Here is a 16,289-nt window from a genome sequence, read left to right as displayed (position 1 = left end):
TTTAGTAGACTCTCCCCCACAGCACTCTGTACACCGTGCTCACATTCCACATCAAAGCTACTTATTTTTGTCATCTGTCATTGCCTTTGCAGTGGGTGGATGAATACCTTTCTATTATACTGCCTCAGATAATCTGATGTCATCAAGAGCCAAAGAAGAAACCAAGTCTTGGGAGGATGTGTATCTAAAGCAGCCCACAATCAACTGACAAAAGACCTTGATCAGAGGAAGAACAAATGACAAATTGTTATTTCTTTCCTTCTAGAGAGCACCGTGAACCCAGAGGAAACATTTCTACACAAACTATGAAATGCGGTGTAGATATGCCTCCCCTACATTTCTTACGGTTTTCCTATAGGTGGGAGTCCCTGAGGAATTCTGTTTATCCTCAAAACTGGCATCAGAATACCCATCTATTCTTTTATTTTTCTTTTTTTCCCCCATCTATTCTAAATCTAAAGTTGCTGCATTCATTTTCTGAGATTCACTTTTGAAATAAGTAGAAATGAAGGACAATTACATGCTCTTATTTCCACATATTCTTTCACGACATCGAAGTATTTTGGCTGAAATGTAAAGTAATTTGTAGTAGCTTGTCTTCTGTAATTGAAACAAACAAAAAATAAATACCTAGATGCACTTGGGTGCCTCAGTCAATTAAGCCTCCAACTCTTGATTTTGGCTTAGCTCATGATCTCAGGTTCCTGGGATCGAGCCCTCACTCAGGCTCCATGCTCAGCAAGGAGTCTGCTTGAGATTCTTTCTCTCCCTCTCCTTCTGCCCCTCCCCACCCTCTCCCAAATAAATAAATAAATCTTTTAAAAATACATACATACATACATACATACATACATAAAGTTCCACCTGTGCTATCACTAGAAATAGGGCCTGTTTTTTCATTACCTCTCAGCTAATCTAACCTGTTGCCTCCCTCTGTAACATTCTTCCAGGAGGCCTCTTGCTAGGCTCAGGTGCCCTTACACAACCCCGTGGAAAGCCCCTCATTGCCAGGATGCACCGCTCTTCCCCTCTCCTTCCCCTTCCCTTTCTTCTGTTACCCCAACCAAACTGGCTTTTAAGGTCTGATCTGAGAACAGTGTCACTGAACCACATTAACACTACAATAGAATTTGGTGATGGGTAGCAGGTTTAATCCTGAATGTGCCAAAGTGCTTTGTTCTCCATGAGTGGGACTCTTCTCCAACAAATGTGTTCACAGATCCCTTTCCACCCAGCATCTTGCTGGTTACCATGCCTACTTCTCCAGCGCCATTTCTTGCCAGTCCTCTTGGCAGTGACCTCTGTAGCCATACTGGTTTTCAGTCCTCAGAACACACCCTACTCTCTCTCTTAATACACCAGCTTCTTCCTGACTCAGGGCTTTGCATTTGGTGGTCTCCCTGAAGAGGCTGCTACCTACATATTTCATTTGGTTTCTACTTAAATGTCACCTCTTACCCAAAGGCAGCTCCTGACCAGCCTAGCTAAAGTGACACCACTCCCCACACCACCCACATCCTCCAGGTATCTCTCTCATGGTGGCTTTCAGCTAGAGGTGATACTGCCTCTCAGGAGATGTTTGTAGTTGTCACAGTTGGAGGGGCCCAACTGCCTCCTCTGGTGGGTAGAGGACAGGGATCCTGCCAAATATCCTACAATGCACAGGATGGTCCCATAACAAGGGGTTATCTGGCCCCAAATGCCACAGTTGAGAAGCCCAGCTACTACTATTTTCTTTTTATTCCTCCATATTAACTAGTACCAGAATTGATGGTCAGGGGCTTTCTTCCCTACTAAATTGGAGTGCCTCAGGAACTGGAGTTCAGGGTTATTCTCTGCTCCACCCCCAGCACTTAGAGGAGTGCTGGGCACACTTCTCTTTCAAATCTTGCCCCACTTACCCTTGCCTTGAGAGCCCACAGCAAATTAAAGATGCCAGGTTCCAACTAACAGATGAACCTGAGAAAGAAACAAGTCAATTTTCCAAATGAAAACAAAAATCTCTTTTATTAATGAGTGTACCTACAAAAGAAACTAGTCGCAAAGAGTGCCTCATCCCTCATGCACTCACAAAATTATCTTAGTGATTAGTGATTGGCTATTAGTGAAAGATACGTTCTGCTACCTCTTAAAAGCGTGCAAATTTTCCCAAGTTTAAATATCTTACTTATACCAGTGTCCTAATGTCCCAAGACAGATTGCAGAAAATGGAACCTCAATCATCTTAAAGGATTGAAAACAAAACTCAATATATTCCACAAGATAGATGTATTTATAGAAAAGAATTAAGTATTAATACTTCCCCTTCCTCCCTTCTCATCTGTTCATCCTATAGTACATATTTTTCTACAGTATAAAATTAGCCAAATTACCCAATATCCACTTTTTCAAAAAAAGATACATTATCCCCCCCCCATAAAGTACCATATAGCAAAAGACATATGAATGCAATACCATTGAAATTATTTACTGAGCACTAAGGCTAAATCCGCTATTACTGCAAACTCAACCCCACCCCCCCAAAAAAACCTTTGCGTTTCTGTAGTGTTTTCCACTTTTCAAAGACTTGAAGTAACATAACATTGGAATTACTGCTATGACACCAATATAATTTTGGAAATAATTATGCCTGATTACATTAGAAAATGTAGGCAACAAGAAAGATTTACCCTGTCATCCAGTGTTTCTGTTAAGACTAGAACCCAAGTCCTAGTCCTACTTCTGTGTATTGTATCACCTCCACATATCCTTATATATCGTTTCACAGAATGCTACTGGGTATGCCAGTAGTCACTATGTTCATGGGTTTCAAGCAAGTTTCGGAAATGCTAGATGAACAAAGTTAACCAGATTCCCAGAACTTTCAATGTGCCATCATAAATCTCCGGGAAGCATATGAAGAGTGTAGCTGTCATAATTCAAAGTACCAGCTACAATCAGGGAACAAACGTGTATGCAGGAGAGGTGAGGACAAAGGACTGAGGGGATGTAGCACCATTTAACTGGGCATTGACTATGTAGGAATGCCATTCAATATTGCCAGGTCTTTTCAGAAAAGCTATAAATCCAGAGTTTAATCTGAAATCTCCATGTTTGTGCATGTCACCTAGAATTTAAAAGAAAAACACTGCAGTTTAAACAAAATTTCTTGGGCCAGATCAGGCCTTGGTCCCATTTAGAAAACCCAGTATATCAGGTTTAACAATCTTATTTGGCCATATAACCTTTATTCGGAGGTCCTGTCAACTTCCTAAAACTCCGCAGAAAAATGTCAAAGAAGTTGTCTTCAGAAATAAACATCTTGCCCTCCTAGACCACTGTGGTGCAACTCTGAACCCTAAGAGGAGTTATCTCAGGGTTTACTCAGATTGAAATTAATACCCAGCCTCCTTAACTGTTAATGTAGCAATGCCTCTGGTTACTAAAAATATCCTCACCGTTTGCCTTTGCTTAACTCTCTTGGAAAAACAAAAAATCTAATTGAACTGTGAAAAAAGGAATAGCACTAAAATAGTTTTTGCTATTAAAACAAACAAGCAAACAAAAACAAAACCTTCATCCTTCCAAAACAATTTTAAAAATCTCAGTGATTTGAGGACAATTTAGAATTTTGATTGAAACTAGTAACACTCTCAAACAACACTAAGATATTTGCAAAGTAACTTTTCTAAAGCAGGATGCCATTTAGCCTTCTCCCTTTTTTTCTTCTATTTATTTCTACCCTGCCTCATTCTAAAAATTAGTTCAGAGAGCGTGACAATTGTCTACACAAGTACTTGGAACGGTGGAACAGAGGTAGCAGAAATAGCATGCAATAAATTATATGGCAAATGATTTTCTTTCCCTGGTATCTTCTTGGTCCACTCACTACCCTAGTTTCTTCAGCTAAAATACCCACCCTGGGTCCAGGGAAAGCCTTAATACCATATATTTCCAGAGCCATGTGAAATCAGATTTACGTATAATGGTGAAATCACATGCACTTCTATTTCCCCATGTGGAAATAAAAACCTGTGTACCCCCATGATTGAAAGCCTTGAGGAACCTCAGAAACGTAACATTTGGAGTTACAAGGTAAAAAACCAGAGATAATCATGAAATGCTTCCAAGTGAAGTCCTTTAAGTCCCAAATCATATTTGCTGATTTTAACTCATAAGTCTTATCTTTTTGACGATTTTGGTGACCAAGGTGGTAGTTCTTCTCCTGCCTCACCAATGAGAATTCTTGATGGATATAGAGTTCATATGATCCAAAGAGAATATATAATTATAAAGTGTTCGTGTTTGGGAGAAAGCTCTGCAATGACCAGAAGATTGAAATAGCTTTAGCATAAAAAATTAGAACTATATGATGACCAATGACTGTACACACGTGAACTAAAGTCACTCTACCCAACATAACTGACATGTTGGAATATCATTTGAAATTGACAGAAAAATTATTCTAGAGCTTAGAAGAACTCTGACATGGTGATATCTTGTCACTTTCTTCTGCAATCAAGGGCATAAATCCTTAGAGAGAGCCACTGGGTCTTAATCCATGACGTAAAGATTGTCCTCGATAATGTAGATATTGTCTTCTGCTTGGACACCCACTTCAGCTGCACTTTGCAAAGCTCCAGTCTGAGAGTCGTTCAACGAAACCATGCTACAGAAAGAATAATATGAGTAAGGAAAAGCAGACCACTTCTAAGGTATGATGAGCACATTTGTTTACATGGAGGCAAGGCCAGGTATTTGCAACTCCCAGAGCCCTATGAAGTGAATAGGAGATCTCTATTAAGTTGCAAGAGAGTCTGTTTAATAAGCAGGTAGAAAACCTAAGTATTCTCCTTGAGAAAACTCTTGTTATAGAATATGAAAATTGAAAATCTAAGAAGACTGGTATCAGACATCAAATTGAAGTCCTAAATCAAGATGCATATTCTCAAGGGTAGCTAAGAAATGGTTTGGCTCTTGTTTTTCTAACTGTGGATTGTATCCTTCAAGAGAGGGTTATTAAATCTATTTAGTGGTCTATAACCTGCATTTAGGATAAACAAAGAATACAAAATATATCAGAACATATTGGATACCTTAAAATAGTATTGCTTCACATAAGCATGTACTGGATCATGGTGTCAGAAACCTTAGTGTGTCTTAATGATCCAAATTTGAAAGCCATGGGCTAGCTTTCTTGCATAACACATGCAGTAAGTGTACAGAAAGGTCGTGTGTGCAATTTTGATATAGCTTCTATTTTATAATTTGTAGAGAGTGCCTGTTTTTATTACCTAAGCCTGCCCAGAAATGATATGGAACATACATACTGAGGCTTCACTCAGCTCTGATCTTTAAGTGATTACTCACATATGTGAGGTTAGGTGAGGACAGTAGCTTAAAATAAGTCAGCGTGACATAACTGCAAAAGAAAGAGAAAGAAAATGAAAGAAAGAAAGAAAGAAAGAAAGAAAGAAAGAAAGAAAGAAAGAAAGAAAGAAAGAAAGTAAGTCATGAAGAAATACCTGGGTTTTTAAATATATTTTATAAGATTTTCTACAATAAATATTATCTTTTATGATAAAAAGTCAACCTTTAGAAAAATTTAGCAGTGAAAGAACAGAGATTAGCTAAAAGGAAGTGCTATGTTCCGTGTTTTTCTGCCTGTCAGGAGTAATTTCTTTCTTCCATTCTTGGAAACACATAGTCAAAAACTTCTGTAAGTTATGGATGCAGGACTCTAAAAGACCTAAGACTGAGTCATTTACCTGCTGTGTGGTGTGACTTGGATGTCACTTAACACTTCTAAACCTGTTCTCCAGTATGTATGCTGAAAATAATAGCACCTATCCCATGGGTGTATTGCTGCAACACACATAGCTGCAATAATAGAAAGTCAACAACGTTTATGGAGCACTTACAATGCATTGGGCATTGTTCAAGATGCATTCAGTAGACTGGCTCATGTAATTAACTCAGGTCTATGAAAAACTGTGTGCAAACATCCAATGAAAGAGAACTAAGAATAATGTGTGGCAACCTAAGAGGGAAGGATTTTGAATCAAAGACTTTGATTTAAAGCCCAAGCTGTTCCAAAAGAAGCAAGCTTACTTGGATTTGGAAGTAAGTAGTGGATTCCTGTTATTACAACTATTCCAGTAGATGACCGCAGGGCATGGATGCATAAAGGGGATTTAAGTTTTAATTGGGCAGTAGGATGGATTTACAAAAATTGTAAATTCCATCGCCTATTAGGCCAGATAACCAATGCAAGTGAGCAGATCAGGCTGGGAATGGAACTGCAGGGGAAGACAGGAACTGTCAAGAGCCAGAGGCACTTGTCCCTACCACAGTGCCTTTGCACATCTTCAGTCTGGAGTTTCCTTCCAGATCTTTGCAGAGCTGCCTTCTGTTTCTTCAGGGTTCCCTCAAATAGCCCATTACCTTGCTCAGTTTCCCCCCATGGCATTTGTCTAGAAACATTAAAAGGCCTGTGTTTATTCACTTATGTGCTTTCTGTATGTTTTGTTCATCTCTTTGAAATGCAGTAGACATTTAATAAACAAAGCACTGAATGAAGTTAAAGAACAAACCAAACAACTCATTCAAATGCTCCATCAAACAAAATTTTGATCTCTTGCTCTAAGAGGTTAAGATTGAAGTGCTCCTTCTGTAGCAGTTATGGCACAATTCCAGAGAAATATAGAAAGTTAAAAATATCACTAGAAGTTGTGGGTAACAATAGAGGTGCTCATTAAACTAGATTTTTCAGGATCTAGGGTATAAAATGAAGAGTTTAGGATAAATAGAGGAGAAAGAGAGAACTTTTCTTTATTTTTAGTAGAGTAAAAATATCAAAAGGTATTGACACAACCCCTTTCAAACTTACTTTAGTTGCTCCAGTTTGTTTCTTATGCATAAATATTCTAAATTGGGGAAGAGTCAAAGAGAAAAATAAACATGTCAGCCAAAGAGTTTATGAGATCTTTTTTCAAACAAGTATATTGTTTCTATTACTTTACTATGAACAAAATACGTACAGAGCTAGAGCCTGAAAAAATAAATTTAAAAGAAAGAATGTTTAAAATAAGAAAGGAAAAAAAAAAGCCAAACTGGATGATTTCTGAGTTACTCAGGCAACTCATTTTTAATCAGCAAGACCCAAACAAATTTCTTAGTATAAAGTATCTCACTTTCATTAATGGTTTAGTGTATTTACCACATGCCTAGGCTTACTTTAAAGCAGTTATTAATAACTAAATTTCATTTTAAAAAATGAATAATTGTACTTCTTTCGTAGGAGTTAGGCTAAACACACACACCATATACACACACTGCACACATAACACACACACATACACCCAAACAAAACCTCGTGAAGCCCTTCTTCTAGCCCTGGCCCTGAAATCAGTTTCCCTTCCAATGTTTCATTTGTCTCTCCTCTTAAATAGGCCTTGTAAAAGAAACTCAGTAATATCACCCCTCACGGAGACAAAAATCTGGTTCCTGAGCAGAGTAGAAAAGAAGTAAACAAATCATATATACTACAATGGTTTGTTGCTTCCAAATTCCAAGTCTACCCAAACATTCTCATTTCTTAATATTTAATTTGCCTCTGTAGAATTTATATTGCATCTTTCACTTTATAGGTCAATAATTAAAAAACAAAAGAATAGTTTAGAAAACAGAAATTTATGTGAAATCCCAATCACGTGGCATGTGGAACTACTTGAACTCAGGCAGTTTGCCTCTAGAACCCTTGCTCTGTTCCCTTATGCACAATCTCAAAATGACTTACTTTTGGTAATCACCACAACCAACACGGTGAGCAATACCACAGCAGTAATGCAGATGCCAATGTAGAGTCCCTTACTGGTGGTCATCCATGAATTTTGTGCCAGCGACACATGCTAAGGAAACATCAGTGGATCAGAAGAACATCTTTTTAGAGTTATGGGTAGAAGACATTCCTTAAGGGGCATCTAGGTGGCTCAGTTGGTTAAGCGTCTAACTCTTGATTTCAGCTCAGGTCATATTGAGCCCCATGTTGGCTCTGTGCTGGGCATGGAGTCTGCTTAACATTCTCTCCCTCTCCCTCTCCCTCTGCCTCTTCACTGCCCACCCCCCACTCACTGCCCCATGCTCTCTCTCCCTCTCTAAAAAAAAAAAAAAAAAAAAAAAAAAGGAAGACATTCCCTAAAATAATATACTTGGACTCATTTATCATTATTGGCCCTTGGCTATTTCTGGATCAAGAAGGGTAAGACCAAGTGATTGAGGTTGTAAACATGGTGAAATTCAAAGAGCATTTAAAATTTGAAATGTATTTGGGGATGATAGAAATGTTTTATATCTTGCATGAGGTGATATTTACATAAAAGTGTGCGTTTGTCAAAACTCAAACTATATGCTTCAAATGGTATACTTTATTATGTGTAAATTATACATATTTTTAAAAATCAATAAGCTATTTCTACATATATATCCTTTGATATTAAAAAAGAAAACATAAGTTTTGTTCATATATGAGTTGACCTAGTAATGCCATCTGAATATGCTCAGGTATTGAATTTGGTCCTTAATTACAGTTCTTATTTTTTAACTATATCAAAGATTCTATGTCTACATACATTGACTTGAAAGTAGGTGCTCGCAGACATGGCCCTCATTAACAACCAACGTGAAATGCTGTCAGTTGGGAAAAAATGCAGAAATTTGTTTGAACATCTTAGTGCAGTTTGTAAAGGATCACCACCTTCTGGAATAAGGCCAAAATATGCCAGGCATCACACTCAGCCTTTTGCATAGCTTAGTTCTAATCCTAGAGAGATCTCTGAGGGTAAGTATTCTAACAGAAAAGAAGATCAGAGAGAAGAATCAAGTCTCTTCTCGTAAAAAAGTTTAATCTCTGGAGTCAGGATCCCATCTCTTTGACTTAGTTGCTGTGTGACTCTGGACAAGATATTTAGCCTCTCTGAACCTCTGTGTTTGTGTCTGTCAACTACAGATTAAACAGGGTTCTTTGGAAAGGTACTTTTAGGTACTCCCTGATAAATACGATGAGGAAGATAGGGGATAGGGGAAAGTACTTAGTGTTTGAGCTTAAAGGGGTAATAGCCAATGTCTGGGAAGGAAGAGCTGTTATTATTTTACCAGTGGGGGGTAAAGCCATTAGCTGTAACATGAGGTTGCAGGAGGCAGGCTTTGCTTTTATTTTTAAAAGTATTACATAAAAACTGCATGTTCATTTTAGAATGTGTGAGCTAAGCATGAAAAAAGGAAAACTAAAACCAACCATAACCTTAACATCCAGAACAAACACTATTACCATTTTTTATTAGATACTCTTCTAGAATTTTATCCTCCTAGTGTTTTTCTTAACAGAAACAATTACTATATTCAATATATGCTACTACATACACACACAAACTGTTTTTAACAGTTCCTTTTTTCATTTAAAGATCAGTAGTAACTGTCTACCCATGTCAGTAAATGCACTACAGTGACTAGATTCTTAATGGCAGTATGTGGGTACGCTTAATTGACTAAATAATTAATCCCTTACTATGGGATAGTAAGGAACCTTTGTTTTTAACATTTTAATGATTATAAATAGCACCATGAACATCTTTTCTCACACATCTTAATGTATTCATTCAATTGTCTCCTTAAAATAGAACCCAGAAAACTGACCTACTGAGTCAAAGTAAATGCAGCATTTCAAGATATGTGGGATATCTTTTTTTTTTTTTTTTTTTTGTGGGATATCTCTTAACATCCTTAGAGTCAAGACACAAAAGACCCATGATTTCACTACTGCCTGTTGTGAACTTACTTCTATGTCCTTCTACTTGCTGCTAAATGTACTTGTCCTATATGTAACTGAGGTCAAGAATCTCACCACTCAGAATGTTTGTTTTCTTTTGTTTTTGATCCAGCATGGGCCTGGCCATATAGCAATAGAAGAATCATTTACATGGTAGCAGTACCAACATTTAGCAAGTATATACAAATTCAACCCATTCTATCAGTCCCCATGCAACACAAGTTGTTAAAAAATTTTATATCACTCCTATATAGTGTTCTTGTTGTCACTAACATATACAACATAAAGCCATTTGACCTCACACTTAATAATCCCAACATGCCTGAACTTGAATTTCTCTTACCATGGCTGTGTTGTCATTTCTCACTATGTGGGACCGAAAGGATTATTCTCATCCCTCAAACTCTTTTTATTTGCTGTTTCTAAGAGTTATTTGCACATACTAAAAAGAAACTTATTTCTCCCAGAGGAACCAAAAGAAAAGGTCCTATTGATAAATTTGTCTAATTTATTTGCAAAGATGAGACTTTGATGAGCATCATGAGACTAGGACCCCTTAGATTTTTCTTAAGCTCACTGTGGAAAAGTATAAGAACACCTTTCTAAGTGACAAATTTATTTAAGGTGTTAATACCTTAATAAGTCATCATATGGGGTGATTTATATATAGAAAAACTCAACAGTGACCTCAAAATTTCTATAAAGGATGGCAATTGGGTTAGAAAAGAATATGAGGGAGGATCTGCTTAAACATGTTCACTGACATAGTATTTTTGTTTGGGGTGGCCTCCACTCCATTGATTGAAAATGTGGTTCAAACTGGTCTACCCATATGGACTTTTCAAATTAATTAAAGGATCCCTATTTAAGAGTCAAATACCTTTCTTCTTTTTTTATTCTAACTAGAAAGAATCAACCTGTGGGCTAGTCTTACAGATATAATCTCTAAATGTAACTTGCTTCCAGGGAGACACAAGTGAATCTGGCTAATAAAGAAGGAAGAAATATGCTTACAGTTTGATTGTTATGCCAAAGGCCATCTGAAGACTGTGTCACAGTGCCATTCCCATCTGCTCAACAAGAAAGAAAATTAATTATAATTACAAAAAATATTGAATTTTCACTGTAGACACTAAATATATTCACATTGCCTTCTGGTGGTGAACAAAAATTCGCATAATAATTTGGCCAAATGCTGCCAGACATTGCAAAAGTCATACCAAGTTACTAACCTGTATTAATTTATCCTGTAAGGTTGTGTTTCTTGACCATTTTACCATGGAACCTTTAAAATGGACACTTTGTCTTCTTTATGGAAAAAAAATGTATGTATACACAAAGTTTTATGTACAGTTTGAGGGGAAGTACAGAGGCCCATTCTTGAAACTGGGTTAAGAATGCCACTTAATGGTAGGTAGTCAATATTTTCATGCCAGCCAGCCAAGAACCTGTCAATGAGTGCCCAAAGGCCATATGCACATCCAAAGATCAGGACCACTCTATTCCAAATGGACATTACGTTGGTTTTATTCAGAATATGAGTAAAATGTACTCAGATATCTAAAACAAATGGCATATACTCTTACATTGTATGCCAGACTTTGATCCAGAAGTATTTTATAAAATATCTGTTATATCAGCTGTGAAACTAAGATATATTATACTGCCTAAAATCCTAATATAAAAGGATATAATGCCTCAAGGTTTTGAATGTTCAAATTTTAACATAGTTTTGAAGACTATTTTGTAAATATAGCTAGAACCCCAAGCTATAACAGTATCCATCTCATAAAGTAGTCAAATTAGATGATGTACTTTAAGGCTTAACACCGTATTAGATAAATATTAGCCGTTATTAATTATTACGTTATACTGGAAGGAGCAGTGGGGAGAGAGACACTATCCAACACACCTCCCAAACATCATGTCCTTCTATCATCATTAACATCTGGGGAGGAAGGCAACATCTTGCCCATGGGCACGCAGCTACTAGTTGGCAGTTAAATTGGGAGCTCCTGTCTCTAAAGCAGAACTACTGGGCTCCCTAATCTAACAATGGTAATAAATGAGACCTGCCTTAGTGAGATAATGTCTGACAGTTTCCTGGCATATACATCTAGCTAAAGTGGGTGGTGGGCCATATGAGCCCCAAAATCCCTTCCAGACCTAACCAAAATTCTTTGCTTCTGTTGAGTCTTCAGTTTGCTAAGGCTGACACAGGCACAGTGAGGATTTGGCTTGAGACCCTAACTATACGTGGCAACAATCACATAAGTCACAGGGGACACAGCTGCTCCTATGTCTGTTCCACTCTGGAAAGCTCTACCTTGACCAGGTTTTAGTCCCATGATTCCCTATTTCTATGTTCTTCCCGTTCAAACCTTAAAAGCATACAGTGCGGCTGCTTCCTACTGCTGTTGCCTTGTGTTTCTATTTATTTTCACTTTGTTTTTGTGCCCAGAAACAGTTCATACTAAGGATTCTACTTTCCAAACCAAATGTCACCATTATCTAATCCCCATTGAAAAGATCTCTCTGTGAATCTCACTTCAGGTCTATTTTAGATTAACCAGCTTCCAGGAATGATTGGCAAAAGGTAAGCCACACAGTGAGGCCCCCTACAGATTGGCAACTCCGGAGCAACATGAGTCATAGACATGAAGGAGGAGGCTTGCAAGGCTGGACCTTGTTTGCATTCAGCACAGGCCCAAGCACACATAAACTGGCTCTGCAGTGCAAAGGGGTTCGGCATGTAACATTCCCCCAAATAACCACTATAGGTAACAGAATTATTTGGGGAAAATGAGAAGATTCAGCATCACCTTTCCCTACCACAGGAAAGACAGGTCAATTTTAGGTTTCAAAAAAGTAAAGATTATATGAGACTTGCCCACAATGGGGACAATAGGAAAAAATCGGAGAAGGGACTAGACAGTCTCAGTGGACGTCCCTGTTGGTACTGGTGCTGATGTACTCAACCCATCTCAAAGTGCCCATGTGCAAGCCTCACAGGGCAGCAGGGGAGCTTCCTAGATGTATGTAGGGTCTGGGTCTTTGATGAAGCCTGAATATGGTTGACCAATTTGGTCTGGATACCAGAGGGCTGGATTTAGTTGTTTTACGGCTCTGGCCCAAGGGAGCAAGTCCACTAATAAGTCTGGAGTCACGAGCAGTTCATTTAATTAAGAATAGTGCTATGCATGTGGGTGTCCCCAGATCATATAAGCTCCCTGGGCCAGTTAGGCATATGGATTCCAGAGATTCTAAGAGTCACAGTTGCTATTGTATCTATTACTTACCACCTTTGTACTATGTCTTAGGTTTTTCACCTTATTTAATCCTCAAAGCATTCTACGAGATCATAGGTGTTCCACCCATTTCATAAATGATCAAAACAGGTTCTAAATGGGTAAGACATTGTTCAAGTCACATGGCTGATTGGAGTGACCAGTATCAGCATTCATGTCAAATCTGCCTTATTCCAGAATATGGGCTTTTAACAATGCATCAGGGTTATTAAAATGTGAGGACTCCCAGGCATCCAGGAACATAAATGAAGTTACCTGTCGGGCAAGAGTACAATGGTGAATTGGTGGGCTGTGTCCTGCTTGTTTTCTGCAGCGCAGTAGGCTGGATTTCTGCCGTCTGCATTGCAGAAGATGAAGTAGCTACTGGAATGAAAAGAATGCAAGAACTGTGCTGTCTTCTAAGAGAAAAATTCCCATCCCCAACAAAAATAAAACACAAAATAAAATTCAGGAATCACCATCAACTTCCTGCAGGGTGCTCTCCCAGCCATCCCCTGAAGGCATGCCTCTCACCCACCCACTTCCATTCCTTCCAGCTTCCTCTTAGAAATGTATTCAAAGATGGACTTGAGGTACTACACTGCCATCTAGGCATACCAAGATCATGAATAAATCTAATCTAGCAAACTATCCGGAGAGCTTATCTGAATCTAGGATTATTTCACACTTTTTCTACTCCTAGGATTCCCCCTAAATGTCCAAAGCTTTAAACAGTGCACCTTACATAGGACATCCAATTAAGCTTTTGTTCTTGTTCACTTTCTTGGGAACAGGGTCTGGGAGTTTGTGCTAATTTGCCCTTCCTCTTTCACAAGAGCCCAATCTAGATTTCCTGGCCTTATTCAGATTCCTGATAACCCATGCACACATCTTTCCATAGAGATGCACATATGGATCAGCACAGAACACATAACTCACAATTTCTAATTCCTTGAGGTCTCTTCAAGGTGACAACATTGTCCAATGTCTGAACCTTGGTGATAATTAACAACTCTCAAAGCCATGTTCTCGGTAGATCTTGACCTGGCTCCTTCTGCAGTGGCATTCAGGTCACTTCTTTTATATGACTGATTTCCTGTGTTATCTGACTCATCTTAGGTTTTGCACCAAAACGCTTCACTAAGAGTTTTCCCGTACAGGGCTAGGTTTCCCTTTCCTTTCTAAAATCACTCCTTTACTTTCCATCAGATATCTCACCTTAGTGCAGCACTGATCACTTGTCTATTTGTGTATTATATTAATATTTTAAATATTGTATTTTTATATACTTTCCTTTAGCACCACAAATTTTAGAGCATGTCAGTGATGCCTGCTGAACAAGAATTCTTAAACTTGGGCTTTTCTTGCTTTGTGTTAGTCTTTCTATTTTCCCTTTCCCACAGTGGTCCTTGCATTTCAACATTACCCTTTCTCGTGTTCTGAACTATTTCCCTGCTTCTCTCTAATGCTCAAATATATAACAGGATGTAGCTCTGCTTAAGAACTAAGAACAGGACAATACAATTAAGTCAGGTGATCAGAATCTTTATTCAACTTGGATCTGTGCAAAAGACCTCTTGGGCTTAACTTTTTTTTTTCCAAGTTTCAGTCTTAGCAGGCATCTTTCTTTTCTGTTTTCTAAAACCTTACATCCAACCATTCCATGAATAGTTAGGCAACTAGTATGCACAAGAAGCCCTGAGTACAGAAGAGAGTGGATGTAAGGATAAATGTCTCCACATTGGATCTGTTCCAATGTGCACCTCCTTCCTGTTCAACTCAACTCAAAATCATGAGAAAACCATCAAGACAAGGATAAGGCTCAATTAATATCATCCCTGAGGCGGTTACATGGACATATGAACCAATACTTTTCTTCTGAATCTTTGCTTTAAACATGCTGTTCGCCAAACCAAGTCCACTAATCCATCCACATTTGCAGGCATAAACTAAGTATTACAAGTTAAATCAATATTGAGAAAGTCAACAGATTCCCTAATGTGTTCAGTTGCCTTGAATAGAGCTATTTTTCTTTACAAACTTTTATGGCTTTAAAATCCCAGTTTTAACCTAAAGCCCTCTCTTCCAAACTCAGCTCAAAGCCCCAATCCTTCAGATCCCTTCTGATTAAATATACATAGGGTTCAATGGGAGTCAAGGGAAATCAATATGTTTCATCAGATTTTTCTGGCTAAGAGGTTGTGACATCTCTGTTACTCCTCAGAATCCAGTGCTACTCCAAGGGGTCAAAGAGTTTTGAAGGCTTTAAGACTCTCTACTGAAAGTTATCTCTTTAATCCTAGAGATAGAAGATTTGAACCTAAACTTGTCCTCAGAATGGCAAGCTATTTCTCTACCTTTAAATCAAATTATTCTCCATTTGTATTAAATCTAAGCTCTTATTTATCAGAAGTTGGAAGTATGAACCATGTGGCCTGAACAACAACAAAAAAAAGTGTAAGTTCTAAATCCCTGAAGTCTTTTAAACTGATGTTGACTTTTTCATCAGTATAAATAGCATCTTTTGCTATTTCTATGCTACATAAATAAGTTAAAGAATGCTGAAAGCAAAACTGTGTAAGTAGATTGATTGCCCAGAGAAAACAGGGTAATTGTATAAAGGATTTTTCAGTGAGGATGTCAGATAAAGACAAATTCATCCAAACATAAGCTCAGTGCTCATGGTAGAAGGCACAATCCAGTAGTTAAAAGCACAGGCTCAAAATTCAAATTAATGGAGAATAAATCCTGATTCGAGTAGTTTCTATCCATATAACTTGACACAATGAACTCAGATTCTGTCCCTTAGTTCTCACAACTATAAAATGGGATGGAATTATACCTTTAGTACATAGGGGTTTCATAAGGATTAAGCAACATAATATTTGTAAAGCACTTATCATGGTTCCTGTCACATAGTGTGAATTTTAAGTTCACTGAAATCTCATCTTCAAGTGGAGGTCTGGCTTCAGCATGAACTAAATGATCTCTACTCAGAGCTCCTTATAAAGACAAAAGCTCATTAACCTGACCCTCATTCCCTCGCATTCTCTATTCTTTCCTCAAAAACCTGTGCTCGACCGGGCCAAATCCACTCATCTTCATAAGATGCCTAAGATTAATGGTCTGGCTTTGCGAGGGAGGTGTTGGTAATAATGAATCCCTTGGAGAATCTGACCAAAAGCTATGAGTTTCCT

At 38.1% G+C, this 16,289-nt stretch overlaps 1 protein-coding gene across 7 annotated transcripts in view; it reads right to left on the bottom strand.

Moving 5' to 3' along the window:
- Positions 1 to 1,979: 1,979 nt before the first annotated feature.
- The window catches only part of HAVCR1 (hepatitis A virus cellular receptor 1), a 33,124-nt gene continuing 18,814 nt past the window's right edge, over positions 1,980 to 16,289 (bottom strand). For 4 of the 7 annotated variants that reach the window (XM_077895742.1, XM_077895743.1, XM_077895741.1 and 1 more), the window contains 5 exons: positions 13,369 to 13,476; positions 10,820 to 10,875; positions 7,778 to 7,889; positions 6,869 to 6,905; positions 1,980 to 4,648 (listed from right to left, as the gene is read on the bottom strand). In XM_077895742.1, coding sequence (XP_077751868.1) covers positions 4,534 to 4,648; positions 6,869 to 6,905; positions 7,778 to 7,889; positions 10,820 to 10,875; positions 13,369 to 13,476 — 428 coding nt within the window. In that variant the 3' untranslated portion in view covers positions 1,980 to 4,533. Of the gene's footprint in view, positions 4,649 to 5,349; positions 5,402 to 6,868; positions 6,906 to 7,777; positions 7,890 to 10,819; positions 10,876 to 13,368; positions 13,477 to 16,289 lie in introns of all 7 variants that reach the window. The other 3 variants (XM_077895744.1, XM_077895747.1, XM_077895745.1) reach the window with 2 other exon arrangements.

Source organism: Canis aureus, chromosome 4 (genome assembly GCF_053574225.1).
Source record: "Canis aureus isolate CA01 chromosome 4, VMU_Caureus_v.1.0, whole genome shotgun sequence".
NCBI lineage: Eukaryota > Metazoa > Chordata > Mammalia > Carnivora > Canidae > Canis > Canis aureus.
The sequence above is the reverse complement of the archived record's forward strand: the minus strand, read 5'-3'. Positions and strand labels throughout refer to the sequence as shown.